Source organism: Leuciscus leuciscus, assembly GCF_965113295.1.
Source record: "Leuciscus leuciscus genome assembly, chromosome: 17".
In the NCBI taxonomy this organism is placed as follows: Eukaryota; Metazoa; Chordata; class Actinopteri; order Cypriniformes; family Leuciscidae; genus Leuciscus; species Leuciscus leuciscus.
In genome coordinates, this window is record NC_138741.1 from 20719932 (window position 1) to 20744670 (window position 24739).

Genomic DNA, 24739 nt, shown 5'->3' on the forward strand with positions numbered 1-24739 from the left:
CCTTGAGTGACAGCAACTTCCCCTGGGACCACAAGAGGATATGGCATGCCAGCGCAAACCCCCTTGATATAGGCGACTACCGACGTGTTGTCCGTATGTACTACACATGGTGTCCCCTGAGACCTGTGATAAAGCTCCTCAGAGCCCGGAAGACAGCTAACATCTCTAGGCTATAGAATGCCAGGAACGATGATGGTCTTCCCACAGACCTTGAGATGAGCGACCCTCAGGATCGCTCCCCAACCCGTGAGGGAAGCATCCGTCGTTAGCAGTTTGCGACGACAAGGAGCTCCCAGCACTGGGCCCTGGGACAGGAACCAAGGTTTCTTCCACATAACCAAGGCACGTAGGCATCACCGCGTGACCTTGATTGTGCGAAATGGGTTGCCCCTCGGGGAAAAACCCTCTGGTCCTGAGCCACCACTGCAGGGGCCTCATGTGCAGCAGTCCAAAAGGTATCCCGTTGGAAGCTGCTGCCATGAGACCCAACAGTCTCTGGAACTGTTTGACAGTGAGTAGCTGGCCTAGCTTTACACTTCTCACAGCTGCCAGGATGGAATCGAAGCGTGGCGATGACAGGCGCGCCTGCATCGACACTGAATCCCAAACCACGCCTAAAAAAGTGGTCCTCTAAAATGGAGAAAGCACACTCTTCTTGGCGTTCAGCCGTAACCCCAACTCTTTCATATGGGCGAGAACAACATCTCGATGTTGAACCGCCATCTAATGCGACTGAGCTAAAATCAACCAATCGTCGATGTAGTTCGTGATGCGAATACCCCGGAGGCGCAGAGGCGCCAGAGCTGCATCCACGCATTTGGTGAAAGTGCGGGGTGATAAAGCTAGGCCGAATGGAAGAACTCGATATTGGTATGCTTTGCCCCCGAAAGCAAACCTCAGGAACTTCCAATGACACGGACGGATGGAAATATGCGTCCTTGAGGTCTATCGTGACAAACCAGTCCTCGGACCTGATCTGTGGCACGATTTGTCTCAAGGTTAACATTTTGAACTTGAGCTGCATGTACTCGTACAGAACTCGAAGATCTAAAATGGGACGCAATCCCCCGTCCTTTTTTGGAACTATGAAGTACCGGTTGTAAAACCCGGTTTCCCTGTTGGAGGGGGGTACATATTCTATGGCCCCTTTCTCTAACAGAGTGTTTACTTCCTGTTCCATAACCAGAACCTGCTCGGGGCCCACCACTGTGGGCAGGACCCCCATAAACCGCGGTGGGCGTTAATAGAATTGTATCTAATACCCTTTTTCCACGGTCTGCAGGACCCAACGAGAAACATTTGACAGTAGCTTCCACGCTGTCAAAGATTCTACAAGAGGTACCAGTCTCTCGAGACTGGTTTCTGGATTTTGTTGCTGTTGAGTAGTCGGTTCGTCGCCCTGTAACGGCGCACCGGCAGGGAACGACCAAACAGACTGCTCCAGCACCCTCCTCAGAGGGGGCGGGCATCCCGAGGCCACTACGTTTCCGGGTGGACCTTGAGATATGTGCTCGCCGGAGACCGCTGCGCCCTGTAACACCGGAGGCGGCAGGGTTGGCAGAACGGTCCCCTGAGGGCACCGAAGAGAGACGGCACCGTATTTTTCTCCTGCTGTTGAGTAGTCGGTTCGTCGCCCTGTAACGGCGCACCGGCAGGGAACGACCAAACAGACTGCTCTAGCACCCTCCTCAGAGGGGGCGGGCATCCCGAGGCCACTACGTTTCCGGGTGGACCTTGAGATATGTGCTCGCCGGAGACCGCTGCGCCCTGTAACACCAGAGGTGGCAGGGTTGGCAGAACGGTCCCCTGAGGGCACCGAAGAGAGACGGGCACCGTGAAAAGAGGTGTTAACCGCTCTGCTTCGGGGGGACTACCCTCATTTGTCCTGAGCCCTCAGACATCAGGACTTTTTCCCAGCAGCCTTCTTGGCGGTAATAACGGTCCGCAGATCCGTTTTACCCCTCGAAGACTGCTGGGTTTGAGAGCGCCCTCCGTGTCCCCGAGATTTTTGTGGGGGAGCACGAGAGGACATACTCTGTTTTTGAGTGGCACGATGTTCAGCGCTCTTTTTAGAGGAGTGAGGCTGCTCCCGCTCAGCAGCCTCAATGAAAGAACGGCGGGGGAGAAGTTTTTGTAATGCAGCTGCCTGTTTAGCAGCTTCCTGAGATTTAGCTACCGCACTGTTTACTGCATCACCAAATAAACCAACAGTGGAAACCGGAGCATCTAAGAGAACGTGCTTTTCTTTCTCTTTTATATCGCTCAAATTGAGCCACAGATGCCTCTCAGTGGCCACCAGGGCTGCCATAGACCGCCCGATTGATTTAGCGGTCTCCTTGGTGGCCCTGAGAGACAGATCTGTGGCTCTGCGTAGTTCAGCCACTGTGTCAGGACCAATTCCCCCGCCCTCCTCTAAATCCCCCAATAATTCTGCCTGATAGGCTTGCATAATAGACATCGTATGCAGACACGCTGCAGCTTGACCAGCGGCTGCATACGATTTATGAACCAGAGATGATGTGAATTTTGCTGGCTTAGAGGGAAGTGAAGGAGCTTTCAGGGAAGATGCCGTTGCTGGAGAGAGATAGCTCGCAAGCGTCTCCTCCACCTTCGGCATCTCCCCATAACCATATTCTTTATATTTGTGAATGGAAGAATAGTGGGATGTTTGTGGTGCATACACTCTGTATGAAACCGGTTTTCCCCACGATTTCGACACCTCGGTGTGGAGATCGGGGAAAAACGGAAGGCTTCTTCGCTGAGGCTGTGTACGAGATGGCAGGAAGCGTTCGTCGAGCTTACTTTTCGAACGAACGTCCTGCCTATCCTCTGGCCACTCAATAGATAGTCTGTCAACTGCTCTAGTAATAACATCGAGCAGTTCCTCAAACGCATGAGACTGAGGTGGCGAATCCTCAGACTCAGCTTCAATACTCACAACATCCAACTCCTCAGAGCTGGACAGTTGCAGTATTGGTGCCTCTATCGGGGGGGAAGAAACCGCAATGCGTGCTTCCACACCCTGATGAGAGGCACTGGATCTGTCAGATTGATGCTGAGATAAGGCAGAGCCCGTCTCAACATCCACTGACAGATCCATTTGCGAACCCCAGGTCTGAGATCGCCGCCGAGCCTCAGCCGCGGCGGGACCCGAGCCCTCGGGAACGCGATCGGGATTGAACCGAGCCAAGCGGGATCGGAGCGTGCGCAATGGAAGCGCGTCGCAATGCACACAGTCACCACCCTCGAGTGCTGACTGGGCATGCTCCTCACCCAAACAAACAACACAAAGAGTGTGAGTATCACCTCCCGTTAAATAACGCGGGCAGGGATGGACACACACTCTAAACTGCTGCTTGCTCGCCATACTGAATATATATATATAATATAGACAGACAACACCAAATAACAAGGACAGATTCAACACAGAGCGCAACTGAAGACTCAGAAAGCTTTCGTTTTCTGTTTCGGGCCGGCTTTTATAGCTTCCTGGTACGTGACGTCACCCGCCTCTGACGTTCCGCCACACCATTGGACTGATTTTACATGTGCTTCAAGACGTCATCACGCAAAGCGTTCCCATAGCGTCAGCTTTTCGACGCAACGGGAGTTCCCTTGAAAGGGAATCAGAACATTTGCAATCAATGTGTAGGGCAGGGGTTCTCAACTCTGGTCCTCAAGGTCTATTTTCCTGCAGAGTTTAGCAACAACCTTGATCAAACTCACATGCTTATTGATCTTATGGGGACATTTTTTTGGTCCCCACAAGGAAAACAGCTTGTAAATCATACTAAATGTGTGTTGTTGTTGTTTTTGTTTGTTTTTAAATGTAAAAATGCAGAACATTTTCTGTAATGGTAGGTTTCAGATTAGGGGATATAATTTGTACAGTAAAACAAATCATTATTTCTATGGAAAATAGAATCCCCATAAAACATGAAAACACAACGTGTGTGTATGTGTGTGTGTGTGTGTGTGTGTGTGTGTGTGTGTGTGTGTGTGTGTGTGTGTGTGTGTGTGTGTGTGTGTGTGTGTGTAAATTAGTCTACTACAAACTTCCTTAACAGTATTTATGCTTAAAGAACACTCAACAGCAGTGTACCAATGTAAAGAATGTACTGTAGGTCTAACAATGTCAGTGTGTGCGTGAGATTGTGTGTCTATGTGTGAATATTCTCAATCAAACAAATGGTGAAAAATCAATACTTTTAACCCTAGAGTGCAGGCTTGGTGGACCTAGAGACTGCATTTTCCCCACACTTCCTTTGGCTTTAAGTTACCAAATGGCTCCATATAGACAAAACAAACATTTTAACTGTCTGAGGTCTCAAAATCATCACGACTGGCTTTCGATATTTTCTTCGCAACTGCTCTGACTGTCCTGCCCTTCTTTGAAACCTCATCAGTTCCTTTTTATTAAAACACTGGCCGGGACACATCCATCTGCCTTTATTTTCCACTAGGCATTCAGTAAAATTATTATAAAGAAATCAGCAACCAACCTGCAGCATCCCATGCTGAGGACCAGCCGTCTTAACTGAAAGCAACTTGCACTGAAACACTTTAAAGAGGTCCTATTATGCCCTTTTACAAAGTATGGATGTTGTGAACTTTTGCAGCGCGTTTCTGTATTTGGTTGTTTTGTGAATATTTGTAGCACACATGTGTTGTGAAAGTGATGAAGATGTTTTCTTAATTTGAGGGTGTTTTTCTATTTGCATGTGTTTTCTTCAGTTGCAGCGCATTGAGCTCTCTCGGCCACCGTAGTAAACTCTGTATATTTGTGAAGTGTGCGCATGTCAAAAAATCTATTCTGATTTGAAGCTTGTAACATAAACACACACATCAACCTGATCACTTGTTTAGCATTCATGTAAACACTACATTCAGATTCATCAATCGGAATGAATTCAGGGTGTCATCAACACTCAAAATGTCCCTCAGCAACATTTACTAAGACTGCCTCTAACTAAAGTTTTTTTAAGGTTGACCAGAAGTCATTCACTTAAGCCATTAATCGACTAAAAGCTTGCCGCAAGGAACCGGTAAAAGTAATGATTATGAATGATTATGTCAAAAAAAAACCAAAAAAGATATTTTATTTATTTATTAATAAACTAGTGTTACACTAGAAGATAGAAACTTATTTGGGTTTTTAAAAAAAACTTGAGAGACTTAATGATGACAATTTAACATTTTGTGGGAACTTTCCCTTTAATGTTAATAAAACAACAAAAAACTAATAAAATCACTCAATGTTCTGAAAACTTTAATAATAGCTTCAATTCACGAATTCACACGTACATTAAATCAGATGTAGTAATTTATGTGTATTTGGCGTGCTGTCCGGGAGAGGGCTCAGAGCTCGGAATTTGGCCCGAACCCAGAGTACTCCCCCCTTTTGACTGGGATAGAAAACTAGCCAAGAGTGAGGTGCTGGGGTGGTGGAGGGATGCTGTGAAGTCAAATTCAAATTTGTCAAAAAGTCAAATTCACGTTTTCTGCCGTCTCCGTGTCGGAGATGGTGGTTTCGGTGTCTGAGCCGGAGACGGGGGTGCCCGTGCCGGAGACGGTGGTGTCCGTGGTCAGGCACAATTGCTTGCCTTTTGTTACTCTTATTGCTAGTTATTATTGCACTTAAGTGGCGTACTGTTAGTTTTGATTTGAGAAGAACCAGGTATTTAAGTCAGCAGAAGAATTGTCAGCAGTCAACATAGCTGACTTCATTCCAGCCTTTGCAACTCAATCTACTCTCAATATCTTGGGCTTGACTGAGACCTGATTCGTCCAGAAGATTTAGCAACCTCTGCTGTTCTCTCTAACAACTTCTCTTTCTATCACACTCCTCTCCAGTCTGGGAGGGGTGGGGGCACAGGTCTTCAAATTTCTAACTATTGGAAATACTCAACCCACTCTTCTCTATGCAATAAAAATTCATTTGAATGATATGCTATTACCGTTACAACTCCTATTAAAATCCACATTGTAGTAATTTACTGCCTCCAAGGTCAATTGGGCATCTTTGCAGAGGAGCTGGATGTGCTGCTGTCCTTATTCCCTGAGGATGGCAGTCCACTTGAACTCTTTGGCGATTTTAACATGCATCTAGAGAAGCCTAATACTACAGACTTCCTCTCTCTCCTAGCATTATTTGATCTCAAACGGCTCATCACCACAAGTACTCACAAATCAGGCAACCAGCTTGACCTAATTTTCAATTGCAAATCAAATGACCTAATGGACCTGAGTATGTATCAGTCTCTGTCTCATCCTTTTCTGTTGAAGTTCATGCTGCTAAATCTTCATATTTCCACAACATGATACACAGTGCTTCAAACACACGCACACTTTTCAAAACATTCAACTCTCTCCTCTGTCCCCCACCGCCACCACCCACCACCTCTTTAACTGCTGATTATTTTGCTAATTTCTTCACTGACAAAACAACAACCATCAGCAGTCAGTTCTCAGCTCCAGAAATCTTCTCTCCTCCTTCTCTCCCCTCACTGAGGCAGAAGTATCTAAACTTCTCCTCTCCAGTCATCCTACCACCTGCCCACCAGATCCCATCCCCTCACACCTTCTACAAGCCATCTCTCCTACACTTTTACCAGCACTCACACAGATCATCAACTCATCTCGCCATACTGGCATGTTCCCTACCACATTTAAGCAGGCTCGGGTAACCCCACGGCTTAAAAACCCCACATTAAACACGTGACTTGTAGACAGTTACCAGCTGGACATCAACCAATCTGGTTTCAAGAATGGCCGTTCAACCAAGACTGCATTACTGTCGGTCACTGAAGACCTGCGTTTTGCAAAAGCTGATTTCAAATCATCTGTTCTCATTCTTCTCGATCTATCTGCTGCCTTTGACACTGTGAATCATCAGATCCTTCTGTCCACCCTCTTATCACTGGGCATCACAGGAACTTCACTGGGTTGAATCTTATCTCACAGGTATGTCTTTAAGGGTTGCATGGAGAGAGGAGGTATCCAAATCACATTAACTGATCACAGGGTTTCCTCACTGTTCAGTTCCTGGACCCATCCACTTCTCCATTTATATGGAGCTTATAATATGACAAAATGATTTGAATTTGAATTGTGTAAATTTGAATTATTTGCAAGTGTAATCTAACTAAATTGAATTTTAGGTGGTAGTTTAAATAGTTCTGAATTTGATTTGTTTTAAACGAATATTGAACGTTTGAAATTTAACAAATTGAAATGTTTTTATGGCTGAATTTTATAGACATGTATTTTCAAACAGCTAGTTTTTTTGTTCTGAATTCGTATAGTGCAAATATTCAGTTTAAAAAAATACAGATTCAAGTTTTCAAGATGAAGAAATTCGGAACTTCAAATTCAGTTTTCTAAAATTCAAGTTCAAAAATTCAAGTTCAAAAATTCAGATCTTACAGAAAGTAGGTCACAGGTCATCCACAGGGAAGAGTAAAGGATCTCAGATAAGTCGAACAGAGCATTTTGGCTGCACTGCAGTAGTTTTCTGCCGCAAACGCGGTGGTGGTTCAAGAGAATCCGTGTATCTTTCGTTCAGTCGTTTTTTTATTTAATATTAAGAGTAGAAAAATGAGAAAACAGCTTGAGTATTAGATTTCTTCTAATATTCTAGTAATAATAGTCCGCTGCAGCAGTTGCACGGAGCTTACAAAACGCGTGTATTGCAACTATAGGCTACATTTAATTTTCTCATCAAACAACTAGACTAGCGAATGGCTCGGCACAACAGAAGACCCTAGAAAGGGCTTTCTCTCTGTGTAGACCAGCAGTTGGTCTGAATTTGCCTATTTTCTCGACTGTATAGGCTAAGTCACGTTTTATCATGAAATACGCTCTGATTTATTCCAAAGTGACTCAGGCATATATAATGCATTTAATGTTAAATAATCTAAATGTTGACTTTCAAAAGTAGGCGCGCCAAGAAGGCTATTCTCTGTATTTTGGTTCATTTTTGGTGAGCGCCAGAAAGATCTAAAGAGACCGAGACGCGCTAAAGCAGCGCATCATGTTGTTTTATTTATTTTTCAATGGCATGATATTTTGTAGTCATTTTGAATGTACACAAATAAAAATATACATTTTACTGTTTCGGATGATGTCATATTATCTGTATGACTAAATAACAAAGTAGGCCTATTAAGTTATTTCCCAGCAGTGGAACAAATCCAAGTGATGGCGCTCGCGCATCGCGCTCTCACACAACATAGTATCAGTTCTGGCGTTGCTTCATATCGCAGACTGTTCATTATCAAAATGAAACACAGTCAACCAAACATATAAAAAGTTATTCTGCATAATTTAATTGGTCTGTTGTACAATATAAAGGGCAAGCTGTGCCGCACACAGTCCTACTCCAAACATTTCCCTTGCTGTGAAGACGCTGATTTAGCCTATAGGCTACGTGTATTTTGGGACTCGACTGAAGTATGAAGCCTTCTTTATATTAATAGTTAGCATCCACATGTTACATTGCAATGAAAACTTTTGACTGAATGAGAGATGCGCGACCGTTTCGATTTAAATAAATTTGTTTAGGCTTGGCGTTTATAAAGGGCACAATATAGGCTATTTTTATAGTCTGTAGCCTATATATTATTTTATTATAGCCTAGCCTACATACTTATTTTTCATTCTTGTTGTTTTTTGCATTCATTTGTCATAAGGGAAAGTAAAATAGGCAACACATAGCCTTCATGTTAATAGTGTTTATCATGTAAATGCTGTATTTTATTTACAGGTCTTTTACACTATTGCTGAATAGGCTAATATAAAAAAAAATTCAAATAATTATGACGCCTTTCTCTCTCAACATGATCCGGTGTGACTTGCACTCATCTGCATGCGACTTATTTTCTGGCAAATACGGTCAGTTAAAAAATTTTGCTGTATTGTTACAAAATGCATAGAGTGGAGACCATTTGGGCAAAAAAACTAATAAACAAAAAACAAACATATTGTGTTCATTACCCCCACCCACATTTGGGCTTAATCACTGTTATTATTAGGAAATGTATTTAGTTGTAGACAAAATCAGTTATGTTTATTTATAAATATGAACGTACCTCGCATTTCCCGGACACTAGCCGTTATAGTCTACTTCTTTGGCCTATTTTTTTTAGCTGGCCAGTTCTCAAAATCTGTGTGGAAAAGCTGCGGCGATCTCACGGGAAAACGTACAAATTCTACAAAGTGGCTTATTCGTACGAAATCATACGACCTGACTCGTACGAATTAGTACGATTTTTGCAAAATCGTACATATTTGACGAATTGGCCAATTCGTATGAATTCATACGAATGACCTACCCCTGACCCCGCCCCTAAACCTACCCATCACGTGGGTTTAGACAAATCGTACAAATTCGTACGAGTGAGGTCGTACGAATTAGTACGAATTAGCCAACTTTTTATCATTCGTACGAATTCGTACGAATTGGTCGTGAGATAGCGTTTCGAACGCACAATGGCTTTGCTTTGGAAGTTTTTTTTTGGAAGTTTTTTTTTTGAAAGTTTAGTTGCCAGAGAAAATAACACACCGTTTTGTTTAACATCAATTGATACTCAATATTAATTAAATAAATAAATATAATGTCAGAGAATGCACAAAGCGCATCCTTTTGAGATGTAAATTATAATACATTTTAATAAAACACACAAGGCCTACATCATAAAACTCAGAAGATTATGTATTTTAATATATTATATTATAATACAAATAAAAAGGCGTCATACTTCAGTCGAGTCCCAAAATACACGTATAGGCTAAATCAGCGTCTTTACAGCAAGGGTAATGTTTGGAATAACAAGTAGGACTGTGTGCGGCACAGCTTGCCCTTCATATTGTACAACAGACCAATTAAATTATGCAGAATAACTTTTTATATGTTTGGTTGACTGTGTTTCATTTTGATAATGAACAGTCTGCGATATGAAGCAACGCCAGAACTGATACTATGTTGTGTGAGAGCGCGATGCGCGAGCGCCATCACTTGGATTTGTTCCACTGCTGGGAAATAACTTAATACTTTGTTATTTAGTCATACAGATGATATGACATCATCCGAAACAGTAAAATGTATATTTTTATTTGTGTACATTCAAAATGACTACAAAATATCATGCCATTGAAAAATAAATAAAACAACATGATGCGCTGCTTTAGCGCGTCTCGGTCTCTTTAGATCTTTCTGGCGCTCACCAAAAATGAACCAAAATACAGAGAATAGCCTTCTTGGCGCGCCTACTTTTGAAAGTCAACATTTAGATTATTTAACATTAAATGCATTATATATGCCTGAGTCACTTTGGAATAAATCAGTGCGTATTTCATGATAAAACGTGACTTAGCCTATACAGTCGAGAAAATAGGCAAATTCAGACCAACTGCTGGTCTACACAGAGAGAAAGCCCTTTCTAGGGTCTTCTGTTGTGCCGAGCCATTCGCTAGTCTAGTTGTTTGATGAGAAAATTAAATGTAGCCTATAGTTGCAATACACGCGTTTTGTAAGCTCCGTGCAACATGCTGCAGCGGACTATTATTACTAGAATATTAGAAGAAATCTAATACTCAAGCTGTTTTCTCATTTTTCTACTCTTAATATTAAATAAAAAAACGACTGAACGAAAGATACACGGATTCTCTTGAACCACCACCGCGTTTGCGGCAGAAAACTACTGCAGTGCAGCCAAAATGCTCTGTTCGACTTATCTGAGATCCTTTACTCTTCCCTGTGGATGACCTGTGACCTACTTTCTGTAAGATCTGAATTTTTGAACTTGAATTTTTGAACTTGAATTTTAGAAAACTGAATTTGAAGTTCCGAATTTCTTCATCTTGAAAACTTGAATCTGTATTTTTTTAAACTGAATATTTGCACTATACGAATTCAGAACAAAAAAACTAGCTGTTTGAAAATACATGTCTATAAAATTCAGCCATAAAAACATTTCAATTTGTTAAATTTCAAACGTTCAATATTCGTTTAAAACAAATCAAATTCAGAACTATTTAAACTACCACCTAAAATTCAATTTAGTTAGATTACACTTGCAAATAATTCAAATTTACACAATTCAAATTCAAATCATTTTGTCATATTATAAGCTCCATACATTTACACTACATTAAGTTTCTCTTATCACCATTGTTATGCTGATGACACACAGCTCTACCTATCATTTCAACCAGAAGATCCCACAGAATCTCAAGCTGTCTGGCGGACATCTTGGCATGTATGACAGAACATCACTTGCAGCTCAGCCTGGCCAAGACTGAGCTTCTCGTTTTCCCTGCCAATCAGTCTCTACAGCACGATTTCACCATCCAGCTAAGTACATCATCTATTACACCATCAAGGTCAGCTAGAAATCGTCCAGCCACCAACAATGGGACAAACCCCAGGGAGAAATCTCAAACTGTTAAGGAGGTTTAACCACACGTCACTGCACATGTTCAGGAAGACAAGTTCGAGCTCCAAGCAAGCTGATGTTGCTGGTGTTGGTGAATTCTGGCGGGACCTGTAGGGGCAGATATAAGCAACCCACACATCATTGATCCATAATTCACACATAATTAACACATCATCGACATAGACACACACATGCATATTTGACAGTCCCCTTTAAGAAGCGGGAGACTTTGAGAGTTTTGTTGATGCGTTGTTTCGATGCAGAAGTTGAGAATAAAAATACAGTTGTTTTTGGTCTCATGCAGCAATCCTGCCCCTGTGAATTTTTGATAGCTCGAAAAGCTACATCACTGCCATTGTTTTGTTGTAATGTTTTTCTTTTCTTTTCTAAGGCACGTTTAAAAAAGCGACTTAATTGTCCTAATTGAACTAAGGTCTAATCCTGGCATAATCTAAGCCCTGTCTATGAAATCAGCCCTGCGTCTCAATGTCCATACTATCCATCCTAAACAGTATATAAGATTAAAATAAGTGTTGCAAAGCATTGTATGTTGAAAAGAGTATGCCAGAAGTCCCCGGATGGTCTACTATTTCCGGTGGATTTTTGGAAGTGTGGATCCGTGCTCACTATAACAGCTAATATTACCCACAATTCACTGCTTTGGAGGAGGATCCAGTTCAGAAATGAAAGCTTTAGCATAAGTTCTGCCGGGAAGACTCAATTGTTACGTCACTTTACCTTCTCATCTATCCAATCATATTCTAATACTCGTGGTATAAAAGATTGGTACTTACACACGTTTGAGTTCGCAGATGCTGACACTTGCATTCACCTCCATCCTCCCCATCACCTCCAAGACGGATCCTTCCCTCCATCCTCCCCACCACCACCACCAGGATGGTCCCTTCCCATACCTCACAGGGGGTCGGTTGCGCACCTGCCTTCGTCTTCAGGCAGGCAGGATATGCAGAGTCCGGACCCTCGGATTGCGAGCTATGGACGGGGCCTACGCTAAATAATTGTATTGCTTGCTGGGCTGTTAATAAATGTATAATTGTCACAGTATTTATTCTCCCGAGTCTTTCTGGTAGAACTACAAACACGAGTAAAAAGTGTTCAGAAAACCACAAAATATGGCGGATGTGCGAGACCGACGGTTAAGAAGAGAGGTTTGGATAAAGGGGTTTGAGTGACTAATAATCAACATTTAAGTTGATGTTATCCGTGTTATATTTCATCTCCAACAACAACGTGAACTTTTATAAAGATCCGTTATTTAGCCATTTGCCATCGTTATGCATGAGTATGAGGAGAGTCTCCGCATGAAAGACTCGCAACTAGAGATCAACATGCTACTGCATTTCTTGATTCATAAATTGAATTAAATTAAATGTGGAGGATTTTATCTTTGACAAGATGATTGACATGTCAGTTTACGTGACAGGATGCATTTAACTAAGCGACAGAGAGCAACCGGTAAATACGCTATTTTAATAGTAAAAAGTAGTACAAGTAGGCCAATTGAGACGCAGCACAGGACATTTTCATGCGTTTCTCCGCCATATTTAAAATACAGGAAGTGACGTCAGTCTTAACCAAAACAATGCCAATGCACTGTAATATCTCAAATGCTAGATGGCGCTAAACAGGCTTATACAGCCAAGTATGGGACTCTTCTACTAATGTTTCATGTACATTTAGGTAGATATTAAATATAATTGGCATGAAAAATTGGGTCACATGGATGTAGAAATATTATAATCCATATGCTAATTACGATGGATCTGGTGCTTCTGCAGATCTGTAATTCACGCCTTGAATATTTTGCTAATAATAAGTGTTTGTTTATACTTTTATTGATAAATAGTGATTGTTTAGACTGAGAATGTATATATGACTGTGTGCATGTGTGCGTATCTATAATAATTAGTATTATTATTTTCAGAAGTCAATAATGACACTGCAAAAATGATTGTACAAGCTCGACTGTTTAACATAACACAATGTGTAGATTATGCCTATAGTAATAAAAACATAACATAATTAATGCTTCTTTAGCAAAGACTATCTATGAGTTAAATCAATCATACACAATGTATAATCATATAAAAGAAGCCAGTAAATTACAGTAATTCATACAAAGATTAATAAACCAATAAATAGTTTACTCAGTAAACAGAATTCTCAATATTATATGTTGGTTTGTTGAGCTGTAGAGATCCCTTGCAAGGTTTCATTTTTTAAATGAACAACACTACGCCTGAGAGAAAGTTATAACATTTAGAATACAGCCTCTTTTTTGAATGCATTTATTCAGGAAATATGACTCTCCATTTGTAGTCAGACTGTCAGATCTGCTAGAAGGAGATCATTCACTGTCAGACTCGTCTTGTGTCTGTACAGTGTCTCGTAGGGCAGCATACTGTGCCATGTTAGGCAATCCTGATGCTACACAACAGCTCAGAGCACTGCGGGAAATGGCCATTTTATTTGCATCAAGCCTGTGTAGAAAACAGATGCAAGGAATGCAATGAAATATAGTCTGTATTAGACTTATAGACTTATATTTATATCTAATGCAGTGTAAAATGATCTGTAAGATTTAGTGTTTGTGGAAGTTACCATTCATCTGTCTTCTCATCGTAGCACTCCACATCAGAGATGGTGCTGAATCCATTAAAGCCTCCGACAGCAAACAACTGACCATTAACTACCTGGATTTTGAGGAAGGTAAAAAGGAAAATAAATAATGCACAGCTAATGTCTTTAACTTTACATGAATAAATCTTACTATAGATGCAACACTTAATTTAAAAATAGTTAGAATGTTTTGACACACATTGATCGAAGCCTTCAACAATTTTAGGGTGCAACTTTCCAATTATTCTCAATATGGAACCAAAACAAAATTCCCCCATATTCAATATCATCAAAACATTACTGCAATGTTATTTCATAGTTTCACCAGATACAGATTTTAACTGTCCACATCTCACCTCAATGCCAAAGTTGCTGCGTGGGTTGTACATTGATGCAACATCACTCCAGATGTTAGTCAGCGGATTGTAGGCCTCCGCACTCTGCAAACGACTGGCACCATCAAAACCACCAACCTTTAAATAAATACACTTTTTATTTATGTATTCTATGCATTTGTATATGCAGATCCATGCATACATTTACATAAGTGCAACCTTTAAACTGTGATTGTTCCATATTTCTGTATTTGTCAAGTCAAGTCAAGTCAAGTTTATTTGTATAGCGCTTTTCACAATACAGATTGTATCAAAGCAGCTTCACAGTATTACATTTAAATAATACAACAAAGTTTGTTTCAAGAGGAATTTATTGATTGATAAAATTAAATTAAATATCCCCAAAATATCCCCAACTGAGCAAGCCAAAGGCAACAGTGGCAAGGAACCGAAAAACTCCATCAGGTGACCTAATGGAGAAAAAAAACCTTGGGAGAACCCAGGCTCAGTCGGGGGCCAGTTCTCCTCTGGCATTTATGAGCTAGAGGCCGGATTGTAGTTTGAACTGTGGGATTATATGAATGCCTGGCTGAAGAGATGCGACTTTAATCTAGTTTTAAACTGGGAAAGCGTGTCATGGTTATCATAGTTAATTAAAACTATAACACTGATATGTGTGTTTAATACTCACAGCATACACTTGATCTGCATAAGCGATCACACCAACACCACTGCGGCGGCTACTCATGGGAGCGATGAGAGTCCACTGGTTTGATTCAGGGTTGAAGCTCTCCGCAGAGAAGAGACACTCGATCCCAGTAAAACCACCACAGATATAAATCTGACAAACACAAAAATAACATGCATGATGTTTGTGCACAATCATCACAAATTGATCAGAAAAGCAGTGTTTAAAACACAGAAAATTGTATGATATTCCTTTTCATATTTAAACCATTCCCATGCTATATCCCCATTTCACATTTCCTTCATGCTTTACAGGCATTAAGAGTCTCCAGCAGAAGATTGTGGAATCATGGGTAAGTGCTCTTACCCTGCCCTGCAGTGAGGTGGCGCTGGCGTCACTCCTTTGTTCATTCATGGGTGCCATCATTGTCCACTGATTGGTGTTTGGATCGTAGCGCTCCACTGTTTTAAGCCGTTGTTGTCCATCAAAACCACCAATGGCATAAATGAGCCCGTCCAGAACAGCAACACTAATATAGCAGCGGCGTTCATACATGGGGGCCACCTACAACACACCAAATACATCATTGTGCGAACACACATCAATACACCATCTCATTGGTTCTGTCCTATCAGTTGCAAATAAATACAATAATACTATTATTATTTTTCTTAATGGTATTTTTTGACACAATCATGATGGTATCTCTAGTGTATTATATTATATTATATTGTATTGTATTGTATTGTATTGTATTGTATTGTATTGTATTATATTATATTATATTATATTATATTATATTATATTATATTATATTATATTATATTATATTATATTATATTATATTATACAAAGCTACAACAATTGCTGGAACGCAAAACAAATTTTATCATGGTTTCACCTTTTTTTGGACATGTAATATGGTAATACAGTGGTATTCTTTGAAGTAATGTGCACATCATTCAGCACTATGGTCCATAACAAAGTACAATCCGGTACCATCACTGTACCACAATACTGTTTTGTAAAGGAAGCTAAATTAAAGTTACATGTTGACATAGAGCATTACTCACCTCATGCCAAGTCTGAGTGATAAGACTGAATTTCCTCACGCTGTTGAAATACTCCACATGGTCAAAACCACCAATACAGTAGACAAACTCATCCAGGACTGCTGTACCATGATAGGCTCTGGGACGCTCATCCTCTTGAGTCACACTGACCCAGCAGTCTGCCTTCACATCATATGCCTCAATCTCATTGGTGGGATTGCCGCCGCTCCATCCTCCGATGGCAAATAGGATCGATGAGGGCAGACGTGGACGTGTCAGTTGATGCATGAGTTCTGAGTTGACGAATTCATCCATGTTGAGGTCAAACAAAGTCTTCATTGCATTGATGATAACAGGCATGCAGGCTTCATTCTCCATCACTAGTGCATTGCACTTTACATTATTGGTGAAGTAGGCTGATGTTATCAACCCCAATCGAACCTGAAGCACAAGGGAGAGTTTATAAGGCAAGTTTCTCATTTTCATTTTAATTTAATTTCAAACTGAAATAAAATTAGTAAATTCTAGACACATTTAAACAAAAAAAGAAATGTAAATGACAAAATCACAAAACAAAATTTAAAATTATAGCAGAAAATGTATCTTGATTTAAGAGTTTTAATAAATTTGTAATGAAAAACAAGACAAAAATCTCTGTTTTACCTTTGGCAGAAGCACGGCAATGTGTTGCCTCCTGTTTTCTGGTGCATGATTAATCCAGTGGAGGACGGCTTCAAAAACCACCTCCTCCTGTTTGACATTCAGCTCATCCTCATCAATGATCTCCTCAAGCTGTTCCAGGGAGAGCTCCAGGAACTCCTCAGATACGTGCAGAACCTCCTCAAAGTGCTGCAGGATGTAGTGCTTTGCTTTACAGCGGAGCTTTGAGCAGGAGTAAAAGTCCTCTGTAAAGTTGCAGATGCCAATGCAGTTCTCTGGGCATAACTGTGACTCCAGGAACTGACAGCAGGTATCTACAAGACCTGAGACTAAGATCATTTCAGCCGCCACCAAGAGCTCCAACACATTCTCTTGAGTAATGTGCACAGATCTTGTGTACGCATACTGGATGATAAGAGGCATGATGTCTTGGGATATTTCTTGAATTTCACAGAAATGGTGTGCTGGGCTGCTCCAGTTGTTGGAGAAAAGAGCCCTGTGAACACATTTGACAAAGAAATACAGACATTAATAATGAGCATATATAAAATAACTTTTTACATTTTAATTTCAGCCAAATTTACTTAGAGAAACAGATTAGTTTCCTATATGGGTAAAACTTCATACATAGCCACTTCCAGAATCAAATTTCAAGAATGGTTTTTCCTAGATATCATCCAACTTACATTCATTTTTCTGGCAATACACTCATTCATTTTCATGCATTTATATATTTGGACTTAGGCAGTTTCAACAGTATAATGTTGGCAGTGGAAATTATGTTTATAATTATAATCATTTCTAGGTAATTTGCGCACAATTGCAGTTCAAATGCTTCTTCTCACCTAAAGTAGGAGCTGCAGCCACACATGATGATCTTGTGCACTTGAAATTCTCTGTCATTTGACTTGATGATCATGTCAGTGTGTTCGCCCAGTAAACGTGCTTCATCAAACACGTCAAAGGCTGTTGCTCTTATGTTCTCCATGTTCTCTAAGGACTGTAAATGTATTCAGTCTTCTCACCTCAAACTCTGATTAAAGTCACCTCAGGATTTTGTCTTTGTGGGGACTTTTGCTCAGGAGAGTTCTATAGAATGTCTTTGTGACATCATAGTTGTAGAGCTTGAATATATTTTTTCAGTTTGTGTCTTGGCCACATAATTATTATAGAGTTTTGTTTTATCGATTCCTTTTGAATGAAACATCTTCACAGTAACAAAGATATTAAAAATAATTTTAAAAAAATGAACTAAGTGACAAATGAAATAAAACATGGGATAATTAGTCATTTGAATATGCAATCGTCCATTTTTGATTGCACAACATACACACTAGTGAGTTTTTGACAGTAGAACAGATTTTTCTTGCATGATTTGACTGTAACCCCAAACAAGTTTACCAGAGGCCTGTATGAAGAGGATTGTTCTTCACAGATGTCATATTTCCATTCCATTTCAGGGTCACGCAGCATTAGGCCAAATCATGAGTGCAATGTCTTGCTTTTATTGGTTAAATCTGTACATTTAGAATTACTGGCATTATAAGTAAAATTACAAATAAATGGGCAAGCTGACTTTTTTTTTTTCTACAATATTTACAACTGGAAATATTCAACAAACAAGACTTTGAAAAGTCACTATGACACTACGGCTGTATCTGAAATTGTCCCTTACACTGTACCAGCAGTTCTCAACTGGTTTGGCCATGGGACACATTCCCATGGACATTAAGCCGTGACCCAATTATTATTATTATTATTATTATTATTATTATTATTAATTTTTTAGAAATTTTACCTAATATATATGGTATTATCACAATATTGAAATAAGCATTTTCAAACAATAACAGTTTTTTTTTTTTCTTAAAACAAAAAGAACTCTAAATTATATTTAAATCCAATAAAGCAATACACACAAAAAACTGCATAAAGTAAACAAATGTTTTAAACTGATTCAAGTGTTATAAAGAATTATAAAGAACAATAGGTAACACTTTACAATAAGGTAAAGTCAGTTAATACATTAACCAACATTAACAATGAGCAATAGCTACATTTGTTACCATAGTTATTCTTTGTTAACATTAGTTAAAAAAAATACAAGTGATTGTTAGTTCATGTTAGCTCATTGATCATTTGAATTTAATGTGTTATTAAATGTTGAAATTAACATTAACCAAGATTAATAACTGCTTTAGAAGTATTGTCCATTGTCAGCTTATGTTAACTATAGTGAATTAACTAATAAAGCCTTATTGTAAAGTGTTACAGAATGCAGATCCAGACACAAAGAAATGCATTGAAATGTGAGCTTTATTAACAGCACTGAGCAGAATGGAGAATACGGATGAGTATGCAGTTCAAATAGACTTTGAAGAATGAGTAAAGCTTAGTAATGAAGACCTTCCTAGTTTTACAGGTGCAGGAGATCATGGATAGCTGGACGGATGGCTGGATGGACGCACACACCTCTTCGTGTTTGGTGAGTATGCAGGATGATGACAGGAGAACACAGGAGAGGAATACGCTGGAGTACCAATGCTGGAGAACAGGTAAGCAGTCCACTTCATAGAAACAAGACCGGACAATGATGTGAGACGAGGTGTGTGCTTTTGTAGCTTGATGATGGTGCAGATGAGGTGCAGGTGTGAGTGTTTAGTACTCTGGTGAAGGTGTGCTGTGTGAATGGCTGATGTGACAGCCTGGCAGATCCGTGACATTACCGAACAATAATAAAGAATCAGAACATTTGCAATCAATGTGTAGGGCAGGGGTTCTCAACTCTGGTCCTCAAGGTCTATTTTTCTGCAGAGTTTAGCAACAACCTTGATCAAACTCACATGCTTATTGATCTTATGGGGAAATTTTTTTGGGCCCCTCAAGGAAAACAGCTTGTAAATCATACTAAATGTGTGTTGTTGTTGTTTTTGTTTGTTTTTAAACGTAAAAATGCAGAACATTTTCTGTAATGGTAGGTGTCAGATTAGGGGATATAATTTGTACAGTAAAACAAATAATAATTTCAATGGAAAATAGAATCCCCATAAAACATGAAAACACAACGTGTGTGTGTGTGTGTGTGTGTGTGTGTGTGTGTGTGTGTGTGTGTGTGTGTGTGTGTGTGTGTGTGTGTGTGTGTGTGTGTGTGTGTGTGTGTGTGTGTGTGTGTAAATTAGTCTACTACAAACTTCCTTAACAGTATTTATGCTTAAAGAACACTCAACGGCAGTGTACCAATGTAAATAACCTACTGTAGGTCTAACAATGTCAGTGTGTGCGTGAGATTGTGTGTCTATGTGTGAATATTCTCAATCAAACAAATGGTGAAAAATCAATACTTTTAACCCTAGAGTGCAGGCTTGGTGGACCTAGAGACTGCATTTTCCCAACACTTCCTTTGGCTTTAAGTTACCAAATGGCTCCATATAGACAACACAAACATTTTAACTGTCTGAGGTCTCAAAATCATCACGACTGGCTTTCCACATTTTCTTCGCAACTGCTCTGACTGTCCTGCCCTTCTTTGAAACCTCATCAGTTCCTTTTTATTAAAACACTGGCCGGGACACATCCATCTGCCTTTATTTTCCACTGTCTAGGCATTCAGTAAAATTATTAAAAAGAAATCAGCAACCAGCATGCAGCATCCCATGCTGGGGACCAGCCGTCTTAACTGAAAGCAACTTGCACTGAAACACTTTAAAGAGGTCCTATTATGCCCTTTTACAAAGTATGGATGTTGTGAACTTTTGCAGCACGTTTCTGTATTTGCTTATTTTGTGAATATTTGTAGCACACATGTGTTGTGAAAGTGATGAAGATGTTTTCTTAATTTGCGGGTGTTTTTCTATTTGCATGTGTTTTCTTCAGTTGCAGCGCATTGAGCTCTCTCGGCCACCGTAGTAAACTCTGTATATTTGTGCAGTGTGCGCATGTCAAAAAATCTATTCTGATTTGAAGCTTGTAACATAAACACACACATCAACCTGATCACTTGTTTAGCATTCATGTAAACACTACATTCAGATTCATCAATCGGAATGAATTCAGGGTGTCATCAACACTCAAAATGTCCCTCAGCAACATTTACTAAGACTGCCTCTGACTAAAGTTTTTTTAAGGTTGACCAGAAGTCATTCATTTAAGCCATTAATCGACTAAAAGCTTGCCGCAAGGAACCGGTAAAAGTAATGATTATGAATGATTATGTCAACAAAAAAACAAAAAAATAGCAGGGAGATATTTTATTTATTTATTAATAAACTAGTGTTACACTAGAAGAAAGAAACTTATTTGGGTTTTTAAAAAAAACTTGAGAGACTTAATGATGACAACTTTCATTTTTGGGGGAACTTTCCCTTTAATGTTAATAAAACAACAAAAAAACTAAGAAAATCACTCAATGTTCTGAAAACTTTAATAATAGCTTCAATTCACGAATTCACACGTACATTAAATCAGATGTAGTAATTTATATGTATTTGGCTTGATGTCCGGGAGAGGACTCCAGGCTCGGAATTTGGCCCGAACCCAGAGTACTCCCCCCTTTTAACTGGGATAGAAAACCAGCCAAGAGTGAGGTGCTGGGGTGGTGGAGGGATGCTGTGAAGTCAAATTCAAATTTGTCAAAAAGTCAAATTCACGTTTTCTGCCGTCTCCGTGTCGGAGATGGTGGTTTCGGTGTCTGAGCCGGAGACGGGGGTGCCCGTGCCGGAGACGGTGGTGTCCGTGGTCAGGCACAATTGCTTGCCTTTTGTTACTCTTATTGCTAGTTATTATTGCACTTAAGTGGCGTTAGTTTTGATTTGAGAAGAACCAGGTATTTAAGTCAGCAGAAGAATTGTCAGCAGTCAACATAGCTGACTTCATTCCAGCCTTTGCAACTCAATCTACTCTCAATATCTTGGGCTTGACTGAGACCTGATTCGTCCAGAAGATTTAGCAACCTCTGCTGTTCTCTCTAACAACTTCTCTTTCTATCACACTCCTCTCCAGTCTGGGAGGGGTGGGGGCACAGGTCTTCAAATTTCTAACAATTGGAAATACTCAACCCACTCTTCTCTATGCAATTAAAATTCATTTGAATGATATGCTATCACCGTTACAACTCCTATTAAAATCCACATTGTAGTAATTTACTGCCTCCAAGGTCAATTGGGCATCTTTGCAGAGGAGCTGGATGTGCTGCTGTCCTTATTCCCTGAGGATGGCAGTCCACTTGAACTCTTTGGCGATTTTAACATGCATCTAGAGAAGCCTTATACTACAGACTTCCTCTCTCTCCTAGCATTATTTGATCTCAAACGGCTCATCACCACAAGTACTCACAAATCAGGCAACCAACTTGACCTAATTTTCAATTGCAAATCAAATGACCTAATGGACCTGAGTATGTATCAGTCTCTGTCTCATCCTTTTCTGTTGAAGTTCATGCTGCTAAATCTTCATATTTCCACAACATGATACACAGTGCTTCAAACACATGCACACTTTTGAAAACATTCAACTCTCTCCTCTGTCCCCCACCGCCACCACCCACCACCTCTTTAACTGCTGATTATTTTGCTAATTTCTTCACTGACAAAACAACAACCATCAGCAGTCAGTTCTCAGCTCCAGAAATCTTCTCTCCTCCTTCTCTCCACTCACTGAGGCAGAAGTATCTAAACTTCTCCTCTCCAGTCATCCTACCACCTGCCCACCAGATCCCATCCCCTCACACCTTACAAGCCATCTCTCCTACACTTTTACCAGCACTCACACAGATCATCAACTCATCTCGCCATACTGGCATGTTCCCTACCACATTTAAGCAGGCTCGGGTAACCCCACGGCTTAAAAACCCCACATTAAACACGTGACTTGTAGACAGTTACCAGCTGGACATCAACCAATCTGGTTTCAAGAATTGCCGTTCAACCAAGACTGCATTACTGTCGGTCACTGAAGACCTGCGGTTTGCCAAAGCTGATTTCAAATCATCTGTTCTCATTCTTCTCGATCTATCTGCTGCCTTTGACACTGTGAATCATCAGATCCTTCTGTCCACCCTCTTATCACTGGGCATCACAGGAACTTCACTGGGTTTAATCTTATCTCACAGGTATGTCTTTAAGGGTTGCATGGAGAGAGGAGGTATCCAAATCACATTAACTGATCACAGGGTTTCCTCACTGTTCAGTTCTTGGACCCATCCACTTCTCCATTTACACTACATTAAGTTTCTCTTATCACCATTGTTATGCTGATGACACACAGCTCTACCTATCATTTCAACCAGAAGATCCCACAGAATCTCAAGCTGTCTGGCGGACATCTTGGCATGGATGACAGAACATCACTTGCAGCTCAACCTGGCCAAGACTGAGCTTCTCGTTTTCCCTGCCAATCAGTCTCTACAGCACGATTTCACCATCCAGCTAAGTACATCATCTATTACACCATCAAGGTCAGCTAGAAATCGTCCAGCCACCAACAATGGGACAAACCCCAGGGAGAAATCTCAAACTGTTAAGGAGGTTTAACCACACGTCACTGCACATGTTCAGGAAGACAAGTTCGAGCTCCAAGCAAGCTGATGTTGCTGGTGTTGGTGAATTCTGGCGGGACCTGTAGGGGCAGATATAAGCAACCCACACATCATTGATCCATAATTCACACATAATTAACACATCATCGACATAGACACACACATGCATATTTGACAGTCCCCTTTAAGAAGCGGGAGACTTTGAGAGTTTTGTTGATGCGTTGTTTCGATGCAGAAGTTGAGAATAAAAATACAGTTGGTTTGGTCTCATGCAGCAATCCTGCCCCTGTGAATTTTTGATAGCTCGAAAAGCTACATCACTGCCATAATTTTGTTGTAATGTTTTTCTTTTCTTTTCTAAGGCACGTTTAAAAAAGCTACTTAATTGTCCTAATTGAACTAAGGTCTAATCCTGGCATAATCTAAGCCCTGTCTATGAAATCAGCCCTGCGTCTCAATGTCCATACTATCCATCCTAAACAGTATATAAGATTAAAATAAGTGTTGCAAAGCATTGTATGTTGAAAAGAGTATGCCAGAAGTCCCCGGATGGTCTGCTATTTCCTGTGGATTTTTGGAAGTGTGGATCCGTGCTCACTATAACAGCTAATATTACCCACAATTCACTGCTTTGGAGGAGGATCCAGTTCAGAAATCAAAGCTTTAGCATAAGTTCTGCCGGGAAGACTCAATTGTTACGTCACTTTACCTTCTCATCTATCCAATCATATTCTAATACTCGTGGTATAAAAGATTGGTACTTACACACGTTTGAGTTCGCAGATGCTGACGCTTGCATTCACCTCCATCCTCCCCATCACCTCCAAGACGGATCCTTCCCTCCATCCTCCCCACCACCACCACCAGGATGGTCCCTTCCCATACCTCACAGGGGGTCGGTTGCGCCCCTGCCTTCGTCTTCAGGCAGGATATGCAGAGTCCGGACCCTCGGATTGCGAGCTATGGACGGGGCCTACGCTAAATAACTTTATTGCTTGCTGGGCTGTTAATAAATGTATAATTGTCACAGTATTTATTCTCCCGAGTCTTTCTGGTAGAACTACAAACACGAGTAAAAAGTGTTCAGAAAACTACAACATATGGCGGATGTGCGAGACCGACGGTTAAGTAGAGAGGTTTGGATAAAGGGGTTTGAGTGACTAATAATCAACATTTAAGTTGATGTTATCCGTGTTATATTTCATCTCCAACAACAACGTGAACTTTTATAAAGATCCGTTATTTAGCCATTTGCCATCGTTATGCATGAATATGAGGAGAGTCTCCGCATGAAAGACTCGCAACTAGAGATCAACATGCTACTGCATTTCTTGATTCATAAATTGAATTAAATTAAATGTGGAGGATTTTATCTTTGACAAGATGATTGACATGTC

At 40.4% G+C, this 24739-nt stretch overlaps 1 protein-coding gene across 1 annotated transcript in view; it reads right to left on the minus strand.

The window, feature by feature from the left end:
- LOC309479016 (kelch-like protein 10) overlaps positions 1 to 18539 on the minus strand; it is a gene marked incomplete at its 5' end in the record, with an annotated part of 33262 nt that extends 14723 nt beyond the window's left edge. Inside the window, 8 exons of the mRNA XM_082142861.1 lie at positions 13812 to 13936; positions 14058 to 14149; positions 14432 to 14548; positions 15102 to 15251; positions 15465 to 15662; positions 16172 to 16591; positions 16814 to 17306; positions 18493 to 18539. Of these exons, the coding sequence (XP_081998987.1) occupies positions 13812 to 13936; positions 14058 to 14149; positions 14432 to 14548; positions 15102 to 15251; positions 15465 to 15662; positions 16172 to 16591; positions 16814 to 17306; positions 18493 to 18539 (1642 nt within the window). The remainder of the gene's footprint in view (positions 1 to 13811; positions 13937 to 14057; positions 14150 to 14431; positions 14549 to 15101; positions 15252 to 15464; positions 15663 to 16171; positions 16592 to 16813; positions 17307 to 18492) is intronic.
- Positions 18540 to 24739: the final 6200 nt, after the last annotated feature.